We start from the raw sequence: 12446 nt of genomic DNA on the forward strand, positions 1-12446 counted from the left end.
AATATTCTGAAGAGCCAAGAGTCAAAAAATTGTCTAGGTGATTTGTAAGGTGCTACACACCAATCACACCAATCCACACCCCACCCAACCATCTATGAGTTCCACATTGACTTGAGCAGTGACCTCAGAACCAACAGGCCAGAGGACCCAAGGGATGGATCACACATTTGGACTGGAACTGTCAGGAGAGCAGAAATCCAGATGTAGAGAATCTATACTTCACAAACCTTATGTGAGAGAGAGGGAGAGAGGGGAGTGGAAAGGGAGCGAGAGAATACAAAGAGAGAGAGAGAGAGGGAGAGATTGGGAGACAAAGAGAGAGAGGAGAGAGAAAGGGAATGATAAAGATAGAGGGAAAGAGTGGGAGAAATGGAGCGAGATGGAGAGAGAGTGTTAGAGAGAAAGGAAGGGAAGAGGGAGAGGGAGGGAGAAAAGGAGGTGAGGGAGAGAGAGAATGAATAGGAGAGAGTGGAAAGGAGAGTGAACAAGAGTGAGCAACACACACAAAATGCAGGAGGAACTCAGCAAGCCAGGCAGCATCTAAGAAAAGAATACAGTTGGTGTTTTGGGCTGAAACTCTTTGGCTGTTGCTCAGATTTCCGGCATCTGCAGATTTTCTGTTGTTTGTGATTGGGTTACTACACTGCAAAGTCTCTTCCAGGGATGCCTACCCTGAAGAAGTTTAAATCCTCCTTTCGACAGGAATTCAGTGAAACCCTCTCTCCCTGCCGCTCTTTGACTCATTGACCACTTGCCTACCCAGACCTGCTACTACAGCCAAGTATCTTTTCTGGGAACTTGCCTTTACTTCCATGACCTTCTGTCTCTTTCACCAATCAACTTCCCAGCTCTTTACTTCATCCTTCCCCCTGCCAGTTTCACCTATCACCTTGTGTTTTTCTCTCCCCACTCCCCCCCCCCCCACCTCTGAAATCTGCTCCTCAGCTTTTTTTCCAGTCCTGATGAAATGTCTTGGCCCGAAACATCGACTGTACTCTTTTCCTAGATGTTGCCTGGCCTGCTGAGTTCCTCCAGTATTTTGTGTGTGTTGGTCGGATTTCCAGCATCTGCAAATTTTCTCTTGTTTGTGAGCAAGAATCATACAGGAAATATCGCAGGGAGGAAGGGCAACACCACAGGTGTTGTCACTGGAAGTGGAAGGGATTGGGGAAGAGTGAATGAGCACCTGTGGCAGGAGATGGAAATGGACATCATGGATTTGGAGCCACCATTGGACAATGGAAGACCTGGTCAGAGGGATATGTCAGCCCTCAGTTACTGTAACCCCTCAGCAATAGTAGTTCGTGTAGAAGGTGGGATGGCTTACCTACATTGCTTGTCTGGCTTTAGTTTACAGGATTTATCTTTGGAATTATTGGCACCGTAGCAACAGGGATCGTTGGTGTTGTCTCCGACATCGCACTCCTCTCCCTCCTCCACCAGCTGATTCCCACAGATTGGCTGTCCACTCTCTGTAAGACAGAGCAGACACATCATGTCACTTCCTCCTGAAGTGAAACCTCCTCCTTTACCACAGAAGGTGGAGCAACGGAACTGAGACCACAACAGGAACACACCAGGAATGCACACGCACTGAAACTACACTGGGACCACACTGGGAACACACTGAGGACACACAGACAGACAGACAGACAGACAGACATACTTTATTGATCCCAAGGGAAATTGGGTTTCATTACAGTCACACCAACCAAGAATAGTGTAGAAATATAGCAATATAAAACCATAAATAATTAAATAATAATAAGTAAATTATTCCAAGTGGAAATAAGTCCAGGACCAGCCTATTGGCTCAAGGTGTCTGACACTCCAAGGGAGGAGTTGTAAAGTTTGATGGCCACAGGTAGGAATGACTTCCTACGACACTCAGTATTGCATCTCGGTGGAATGAGTCTCTGGCTGAATGTACTCCTGTGCCTAACCAGTACATTATGGAGTGGATGGGAGTCATTGTCCAAGATGGCATGCAACTTGGACAGCATCCGCTTTTCAGACACCACCATCAGAGAGTTCAGTTCCACCCCCACAACATCACTGGCCTTACAAATGAGTTTGTTGATTCTGTTGGTGTCCGCTACCCTCAGCCCCAGCACACAATAGCAAACATGATAGCACTGGCCACCACATACTTGTAGAACATCCTCAGCATCGTCCGGCAGATGCTAAAGGACCTCAGTCTCCTCAGGAAGTAGAGACGGCTCTGACCCTTCTTGTAGACAGCCTCAGTGTTCTTTGACCAGTCCAGTTTATTGTCAATTCGTATTCCCAGGTATTTGTAATCCTCCACCATGTCCACACTGACCCCTTGGATGGAAACAGGGATCACTGGTGCCTTAGCCCTCATCAGGTCCACCACCAGCTCCTTAGTCTTTTTCACATTAAGCTGCAGATGATTCTGCTCGCACCATGTGACAAAGTCTCTCACCGTAGCCCTGTACTCAGCCTCATCTCCCTTGCTGATGCATCCAACTATGGCAGAGTCATCAGAAAACTTCTGAAGATGGCAAGACTCTGTTTTGTAGTTGAAGTCCGAGGTGTAGATTGTGAAGAGAAAGGGAGACAGGACAGTCCCCTGTGGAGCCCCAGTGCCACTACCACTCTGTCTGACACACAGTGTTGCAAGCGCATGTACTGTGGTCTGCCAGTCAGGTAATCAATAATCCATGACACCAGGGAAGATTCCACCTGCATCTCTGTCAGCTTCTCACCCAGCAGAGCAGGGCGGATGGTGTTGAACGCACTAGAGAAGTCAAAAAACATGACCCTCACAGTGCTCGCCGGCTTGTCCAGGTGGAGCATACTGGGAACACACTGAGAATGCACACACATTGGGACCATACCAGGAACAGTCTGGAAACATACCAAGAAGACAGCAGAAACACACTGGGATCCCATGGGACCACACTGGGGGTATACTGAGACCAGGACCACACCGATCAAGGCTACCTAGGGTCAGCAACAGAATACACCTCACCACACATCACTTCTCACTCCCCTCACTCATTAAACTCACCACACCTGCACTGCATCCTGACAAAGGTACACAAAGATACAGAGAGCACAGACATGGTAGGTAACAAGACATTTCTCCCGATAGATGAGGTCTAAAACCAGAGCTTGTGGGCTTATGATGAAGATACAGGTTTAAAAGCAATCAGGGAAGAATTCAGCAAGCTCATTAAAAAACCCTGAGAATTCCATGGTGCTCAGATCTCTCCCTGATGATAGTGAGGGCTGAGGGAATCCCAAGGACGTTGGCCCCTTTTCTCTCATTGAACCCTGAGAACATTACAGTCACGTAGAGAGCTGTCTGTCTGTACAGGCCTGTGGACTCCCCAACCTCGCAGTCCAGCGAGCCCCATGCCCACCTCCCTCTTACCCTCGAAGCACTGGTCCTTCTTTTCCAGCAGCAACTTGCTGATGTGCCGGATTGTACACGGGGACAGCTTGTCGTTATTGTATTCAAGTCCATTGGAAGCAAAGGGAAACATCAGGTAATTTCCACCACTACTCTGGAAACCTGAGGATTCTGGTGGAATGCATTCCTCGCCCTCATCGTGCTGGGAAGAAAGAAATCAGAAGCTGGATGAACCTTGCATAAGATTGTTCTTCAATCCAACATCCTTTCATCTGTCAAATCTCCAGGGAAAGATAATTTGGCAGATTAAAGTCAGGGCCAGTTTAAACAGAATGATAAATGAGGAAGTAATTGCCAATGGGTAAAGACCCACCTAGCCTAGAGCACAGACTTAGAGAACTAAAGACAACCTGCAGAAAGGTATTTTCCCACAGTTTATGATTTTACAATTGAAAATTACCCTGTGGGTTTAGATTCATGGGCACAACCTTCAAAGGAGTGCTGCATGAAAGGACGTTGTGACTGACCCGAATGGCTTTAAGGTAATTTTGGGCTGGTACATTATCCAGTTACTTGCCCCTCTTGCTTGGACTGTTATCAAAAGCTCGCGAATGCAACTTCTCTCTACAGCAGCCTGATCAGGAAAGTTTGCCCTGCAGTCACTGTTGATCCTAGAGTGCCAGTACCTTCTGACCTCATTTCATCAGTGACAGACCTACACACATTCGGTGAATGTTCTGTTTAACCATAGCACAGACACTTATACCACCCACACTCTCTCAACTTGTGGGAGTCTGAACTCCATTTATTCTCCTCAGCACCACCTCTCTGGGAGATCCATTCATCTCATAGGAAAATTGGAATGTCTCTTACTCTGGCCACGCTGTCTCCCTGACACTGAGGACACTATCTCCTTGACCCAGGGCCTACTGTCTCCCTTACTCTGGGTACATTGTCTCCCTGCCCTCAATATGTCATTCAAGTTGGAACCACACTGCCCAGTATGCAAAGAGTTCTATCCACTTCCTATAGGGATGTCTCCTTACATATGTGTTACATTCACTTTATAATGTCCCTGGTGTGATTGGATTAATTGAACCATAGTGTGTTAACACTTGCAGAAAGCCTGCAGCACCCACTCCCACGTGAACACACAATTCATATGTACAGGACACTTGTCACATGTTGGACATTTACAATGCTTGTATACTCAGCCACTCCAGAGGTCGGTAGCCCAGTGTCTGCAAGCCTGGGGCCCTGGTCTGGAGGTTGGAAGCCCATCTGTGTGTGTAGTGGGTGTGAGGTGTGGAAAATGGTTTTTGTTGTTGCTGCTTGCTGTATGATGGCCGCACGTCATTCTGAGCATTGCGGGCATGATATGTTGATGCCGGAATGTGCGGTGACATTTGTGGTCTGTACCTAGTACAGTTAACGCAAATGACGCATTTCACTGTATGCCTGCTGTACATGTGATCAATAAATAAATCTAGCCTCATCTAATTGAATCTCATACTCACAGGTGATCCCAGGCTATGGCCAAGCTCATGCGCAAGAGTGATGTGGATCATTTTCAAAGGGATGTGTACACCGTACTTCTGTAGTGTGATGAGACCAGTGTTGTGAGTCGGGGAGCAGATCCCACCAGTGGTTCCTAAAAAGAAAAGACTGTGTTTAGTCAGTGAGTTTGTCAGAGGACAGACTAGTCTCGAGCACCAGATCCTGGGTGTCCATGAAAGAATCCACAGCAGGAGGATATATTTCAAGAAATTCATAGAAAGGAATCAGAACTCAGCTTCCAGTAAATGGGGAGGAAACTGAAAAGGATGATGAATACAAGGCAGAGTTGGTATATTTTAATTCATGCAGTATACGGAACAAGATAGCGCAGTTAGAGATTGGCAGGACTGAATCGTGGCTGAAAGAAGATCACAGTTACTTTACTTTATTGTCACCAAACAATTGATACTAGAGCGTACAATCATCACAGCGATATTTGATTCTGGGCTTCGCGCTCCCTGGAGTACAGATCAAAGTAAATATAATAAAAATTTAATTTATAAAAGATAATTAGAAAATAAAAAAGGGAAAGTAATGTAGTGCAAGTTAGGTCCGGATACTTGGAAGGTACGACCCAGATCTGGGTCAGGATCCACTCAGCAGTCTTATCACAGTTGGAAAGAAGCTGTTCTCAAATCTGGCCGTACGAATCTTCATGCTCCTGAACCTTCTCCCGGAGGGAAGAGGGACAAAAAGTGTGTTAGCTGGGTGGGTACTGCTCCGACAGCGTGTGGTGTAAAGTGAGTCCAAGGATGGAAGATTGGTCTGTGTGATGTGTTGGGCTAGGTTCACAATCTTCTGCAGCTTCTTCCAGTCTTGGACAGGACAATTTCCATACCAGGTTGTGATGCACCCTAGAAGAATGTTTTCTACGGTGCATCTATAAAAATTAGTGAGGGTTTTAGGGGACAGGCCAAATTTCTTCAGCTTTCTCAGGAAGTAAAGGCGCTGGTGAGCCTTCTTGGCAGTGAACTCTGCTTGGTTAGACCAAGTCAGGTCATTTGTGATATTCACCCCAAGGAACGTAAAGCTTTTCACCTGTTCCACCTGCGCACCACCGATGTACATGGGGTCGTGCGATCCGCTACTCCTTCTGAAGTCAACAACCAATTCCTTCGTCTTGCTGATGTTGAGGGGCAGGTTATTGTCTTTGCATCATGCCACCAAGTTCTTAATTTCCTCTCTGTATTCCGACTCATCATTACCCAAGATACAGCCGACAATTGTGGCGTCATCAGCAAACTTATATATTGAGTTCAATGGAAACTTGGCTACACAATCATGGGTGTACTGTGAGTACAGCAAGGGGCTGAGTACACAGCCTTGTGGGGCACCGGTGCTCAGAGTGATTGCAGAGGAGAGCTTGTCCCCTACTTTTACAGCCTGCGTCCAGTCTGTGAGGAAGTTGAAGATACAGCTGCAGATCTGAGTGCTAAGGCCCAGGTTCTGGAGCTTAGGAATCAGTTTATTTGGAATGATGCTGAGGCAGAGCTATAGTCAATGAAAAGGAGCTTTACATATGCGCCTTTATTCTCCAGGTGTTCTAAGGAGGAATGTAGTGCCAGAGAGATGGCATCTGCCATTGACCTGTTGCTCCAGAAGGCGAATTGCAAAGCGTCGAGGTTGACCGGTAGGGTATGGTTGATGTGTGACATAACCAATCGCTCAAAGCACTCATAGCAATTGATGTTAGAGCCACAAATCATTCAGGCATGCCACCCTGCTTTTCTTCGGCACCGGGATTATCATTGCCTTCTTAAAACATGAGGGGAGCTTAGACTGAAGCAGGGAGCAGTTGAAGTTGGGAACGGGCAGGTAGACAGAGTAGTTTGGATCATTCTGTTAGTTAAAAATACAATCAAATCATTAGAAAGAGGGGGCATAGAATCAGAAGATGTTGAATCCTTGTGGGTAGAGTTAAGACACTGCAAGGGTTAAGAGACCCTGATGGGAGTTATACAGTATACATGTCTCCAAACAGTGTGATTTATCCACACAATTCCCTCAGATAAATTCAAACACAACATAATATCATAAGATGTGGGAGCAGAATTAGGCCACTCAGCCCATCGAGTCTGCTCCACCATTCCTTCATGGCAGATGATGGATCCCACTCAACCCTATACACCTGCCTTCTCGCCATGTTCTTTGATGTCCTGACCTATCAGGATACCATCAACTTCCACCATAAATATGCGCATGGACTTGTCCTCCTCCACAGTCTGTGGCAGAGCATTCCACAGGCACCCACCCCTCCGTACAGCACTCCAGAACATCCACACACATCACACGAAGTGAGTTATGCACACCTCCCTGTTAACTGGAACTGCAACCGTATTCTCAGGTCCTCTTACTCACTTAATCATTCATGTATATGTGAGCTCCCTCCCCAATTCTGTTTACATCTCTCCCACATCCTATCCAAGCCCCTCCCTCAAAAGCATCTTCATCCAACGCATCCACATGCCTCGATGCTCGTCAGCCCAGTATATAAGTACCCTCAATGTAACTGAGTCACAGATCAGGCCCTTAAGGCCACTAGGCCCATACTGATCATCAGGAACCTGTTGTACTAACCCCATCTGCTTGCATTTCATAGGAAACATTTCCTACTGTATACCCCAAAAATTCCCCCTCTTAATTTTGTATACCTGTTATCTCTGCCTCTCCAAGGAAAACAAACCCCAGCCTACCCCATCCCTCGTCACAGCAAAACCACTCCATTGCAGGCAACATCCTGGAGAATCTCCTCTCCAGTCCAGTCACACCCTATGGCAGGGGTGTCAAACTCATTTTAGGTCACGGGGCGGATTGAGAAAAATGCGACTTCATGCGGGCCGGATCAGTTGTGCACGCATGCGTGCTCCCACAGCTTTCGTTGCCTTCATTTTTTCAACCTCCTCTCATGTGTCTCAGTCTCTGCTATATCTAAAATTGTTTCACTTTACGAATTTCGTTTTTTATGAAGCAGATTGCCTAGCAAGCATTCTTTTTATGATTGGTATTAACTTACAGACGTAGACTACAAGAAAGTAGGCAACGAGAAAGAAACAATGCTATTTCGGCTAAGATTGTTTTGGGAGCCATACCTTTTCCATTAATAAACCGTTTGAAATCAAGCATTAGCAAACACAAATGTAGACCTAGCGCAGGGGTGTCAAACTCAAATACACAGTGGGCCAAAATTTAAAAACTGGTACAAGTCGAGGGCCGGACTGGTTCAGCGTTTATTGCAAAACTTACTGAAATTAATTTATTACACATATTAACCTGGAACTAACAAAGCTTAGGTTATTGCCTACAAAAACAACATTGAACATTAAATAAATAAAAAATCAGTTGCATTTATTTCTTATGGCTTTATCTGCAGTTTTTCCGGAGTAATTTCTAATGAAAACATTTTTCCACAGGCCAACACACTGTGATTCACACTAGTCTAAGCCAGATACCTGGCATCTCATCTTGGATGCAAGTTCATCAATGTTTGGAGTCAGGCTCTGAGCTGAGGAAATCCTCAGAATAGAGTGAAGGTGTTCATCAGAAAGACGACTCCTGTGTGATGTTTTGTTTATCTTCATCAAAGAGAACAGTTGTTCATACAGATATGTGCTGCCAAACTTAGAGAGCATTTGAGCAGCTTGGGTACGCAGCTGGGGCATTGTGTCGGGAATGAAACGTAGAAACTGTGCAGCGCCCACCGAGTTATACTTTGCCTTGAGTGTGTCACTACATTGGAGTTCAATCAGCTCCATTTGTATGTTGGTTGGTATGCTTTCCACGTCAGCTGCAAATGGATTACTGAGCAGTTCAAAACTGCTTTTTTGGGCTTCAAAGTCGGCAAATTGCCGTGTGAAGTCGGCACCAAGTATGCTAAGTTTTTCAGCAAACTTTGCACGTGGGTAGAAACCTGCTCTTTCATAGTTTGGCAACATGGAAAATGGCTCAAGTTTTCTTGCTGCATCTGCATCTCCCACAGGCGCAGCTTGGTTTTAAAAGCCCTCACTGCAGCGTACATGTCTGTGATCACACGACCCCGCCCCTGAAGCTGCAGGTTGAGCGCATTGAGATGGCTCGTGATGTCACACAGAACCGCCATTTCACAAAGCAGCTTTTTATCCCGGAGCTCTGTTGTGTCTTTCCCTTTGCTTTCCATGAACTGACAGACCTCCTCACGCAACTCGAAACATCTTTTCAGCACTTTTCCTTGGCTTAACCATCGCACCTCTGTGTGATAGGACAAATCATTATATTCTGAACCCAACTCCTCCAGAAATGACTTGAACTCGCGGTGATTTAAACCTTTGGCTCTTATGAAGTTAACTGCTCATGTTATGGTGCTCATTATATGTTCCATTTTCAAGGCTTTGCCACACAACGATTCCTGGTGTATGATGCAGTGATAAGCTGTCAGCTCACCTGCGCCGTTTTCCTCCCGCATCTTCTCCCGGATCCTGCACACCAATCCACTCTTTTGACCGCACATCGCGGGCTTCTGTTTCTTGTCCAGATGCTTGTATTTGTCGTGGTGTTTCGTTTCATAGTGTCGTCTTACGTTATATTCTTTAATTACAGCCACACCATCTCCGCACACAAGATAAACAGGTTTGCCCTTTATATCTGTGAACATATACTCTGCCTCCCACCTGCCTTGAAAACCCCTGTTTTCAAAGTCCACCTTTCGTTCAGCCATTTTTGGGGTGAGGGATAGCTGAAAGTTGACCACACGTGATTAGCGCCATAAGGATGCTGATGAGAGAGTAAGGCAAGCGCGAGCAATGCACTGGCAGTGCATTGTGGGATTTGTAGTATTAGTGGTGCATGCAATATACCGGCGGGCCAGCTCTAATAGAAAAAAAAATTATTCATTAATGATATTCAGGAAATAAACCAGGGAAACCGAATAAACACTAAAAACCCTGAAAACCTGGTACCTGAATAAACTCAGCATTAGCCATATCATATGCCATAGGCGCTTCGATTACTGGGGCCAGCTTTAATAGAAATTAGATATTATCTCGCAGGCTAAAGATAATTCCACCGCGGGCCGGATTTGGCCCGCGGGCCTTGAGTTTGACATATGTGCCCTATGGTGTGGAAAATAGAACTGCACACAATACTCCACCTGTGGCCTAATCAGTGTTTGGCCTACTGTCTATCGGTGAGACACGATGTAGATTGGGAGACTGCTTTGCTAAGCACCCATGCTCCATCTGCCAGAAAAAGTGGGATCTCCTAGTAGTTACTCATTTCAATTCTACTTCCCATTCCAATTCCTACACATCAGTCCATGGCCTCCTCTAATGCCACAACAAGGCCACACGCAGGTTAGTGGAGCAACACATTATATTCTGTATGGGTAGCCTCCAACCTGATGGCATAAACATCGATTTCTCGAACTTCCAGTAATTGCCCCCTACCTTCACCATTTCCCTCCCTCACTTTTTTCCTTACTTGCCCATCACATCTCTCTGGTGCTCTTCACCCTTCCCTCTTTTCCATGGTCTTCTATCCTCTCCCATTAGATTCCCCCTTCTCCAGCCCTGTATTCCTTTCACCTATCAATTTCCCAGCTCTTTACTTCACTCCTCCCCCTCTCCCAGTTACCTGCCACTTTGTACTACATCCTTCCCTCTGCCCACCTTCTCACTCTGATTTCTCATCTGTTTTTCCAGTCCTGATGAAGGCTCTTTCCCTGAAACATCACTGTTTATTCATTTTCACAGATGCTGCCTGGCCTGTTAAGTTCTCCAAAATTTTGTGTCTGTTGGCTTGGATTTCCAGCATCGCAGATTTTCTTGTGTTTGCGATGTTTTATAAAATTTAATGCACTGCTTTTGTATTCAATGCCCTGGCTCGCAAAGGCAAGTATCCCTCTTCACCACCCTACCGACTGATGCTACTGCCTTCAGGGATTGTCAGAGTTGAACACCAAGGTCCTCCAGCACTCCCAAGGATTATGCCATTCCCATTCATTGTATATGACCTGTCCTTACCAGCCTTCCCAATGGGGATCAGCTCACACTTATTGGGATTAACTTCTACCCACCATTGCTCATCTACTGATCAATGTTGCATGTTGCTCCCTAAAGGACCCACACTTCCCCTTATTATACTTGGGATTTTCCTTCCTCTACCAGTGATACTTCACGCACCTTCTTTGCCCTCGTAATTTTTAAGAAACCACCCTCCTCACTTTCCTGCATTCCTGAAGGTCTACCACATCTTAAACACAGACGCGCGCGCACACACACACATACACATAGACATGCATACATTCACAAACACGTATATTTATACACATACAAGTATGTGCACACACATACACACACAGACTAATGTGCAGACACATAGACATGCGTACATACACAAACACGTATATTTATACACATACACACACCCAAACTCACAGACACAGATGCTCACATAGACATGTGTGCACAATCATACACACACACAGACTGGCTACAAACAGCAGTAAGTCAAAGCATGTATTCTCACTGGGCAAGCACACAGTCTCACCAACGGACACCCACAGCCGTTGAAACACAGATACATCTTCTCTCTCTGACTTCCACACACATTCACAGACAGAGTCACACACAAACACACACATACAAAAATAGAAAAAATTGGGAAAACTCAGCAAATCAGGCAGCAGCTGTGGAGAGAGGAACAGTTAAACCATCAGAACTGAGAAAGACAGAGTAAGTTAGTCTGGGCGTTAGTGAAGTTGAGGGAGTTTCTGATGGGGAGGAGACCGTAGCCCCATGCCTTCACTTATTACCCCAGTGGAAGACAGCACTGCTTAGTGCTATTAGGCTACATAGCCTGCCCAGTTCCTGGCCCAGGAAGACTACCTGCTGCTGATCTTGCCTTGTGCATTCTTCAACTGTACCCTTACCAGTGACAGTGCTACCAGCTCCAGTTTAACTTACCTGGTTTTGCCTGCCAGGCAATTCCCAGAATGCCGTTGTAATCGCGGTCTGTCAGAAGGTAGGAGAGACAGTAATCGCTCCAGTCATTCAGAGAGAACAGGTCCAGGAGTTTCTCCACACTAAGGAAGCGGCTGTGAAGGGGGTTGGTTTCATTGTATTCAGTGTCAATCTAAAGTTCAAAAGTTCAAAATTCAGGTTGAAAAGAAAGATCCAATTTCCAGTGAGGCTTCCCCCAGCCAGTGCCTTGTGTTAGTGATACCTGTCCCTGTATGGGAGTTAGAATGAATATAGAACAATACAGCACAGTACAGGCCCTTCGGCCCACAATGTTGTGCCAATCCTTAAACCCTGCCTCCCATATAACCCTCTACCTTAAATTCCTCCATATACCTGTCTACTAGTCTCTTAATTTTCACTAGTGTATCCAATAACACAACATGATTCAGAGGGCATTAACTTACAGTGTGGTAACACTTGTGTTTCAGGTGATAGAGGTCTAAATGCCCTGCTGGAGGCCATAAGGACACAAAAGGAAATAAAAAGTTTCAAGATGTAACAACATTGCATTGCATCCT

At 45.8% G+C, this 12446-nt stretch overlaps 1 protein-coding gene across 1 annotated transcript in view; it reads right to left on the reverse strand.

Annotated features, from left to right (window-relative positions):
- Positions 1 to 12446, reverse strand: part of LOC132405842 (disintegrin and metalloproteinase domain-containing protein 10-like) — a 636699-nt gene that overhangs the window by 373709 nt on the left and 250544 nt on the right. The window contains exons 9-12 of the mRNA XM_059990833.1: positions 11872 to 12040; positions 4897 to 5030; positions 3401 to 3581; positions 1328 to 1472 (exon numbers count right to left, since the gene is read on the reverse strand). Coding sequence (XP_059846816.1) covers positions 1328 to 1472; positions 3401 to 3581; positions 4897 to 5030; positions 11872 to 12040 — 629 coding nt within the window. The remainder of the gene's footprint in view (positions 1 to 1327; positions 1473 to 3400; positions 3582 to 4896; positions 5031 to 11871; positions 12041 to 12446) is intronic.

The sequence above is a fragment of the Hypanus sabinus genome, chromosome 16 (assembly GCF_030144855.1).
Source record: "Hypanus sabinus isolate sHypSab1 chromosome 16, sHypSab1.hap1, whole genome shotgun sequence".
NCBI classification, from domain to species: Eukaryota; Metazoa; Chordata; class Chondrichthyes; order Myliobatiformes; family Dasyatidae; genus Hypanus; species Hypanus sabinus.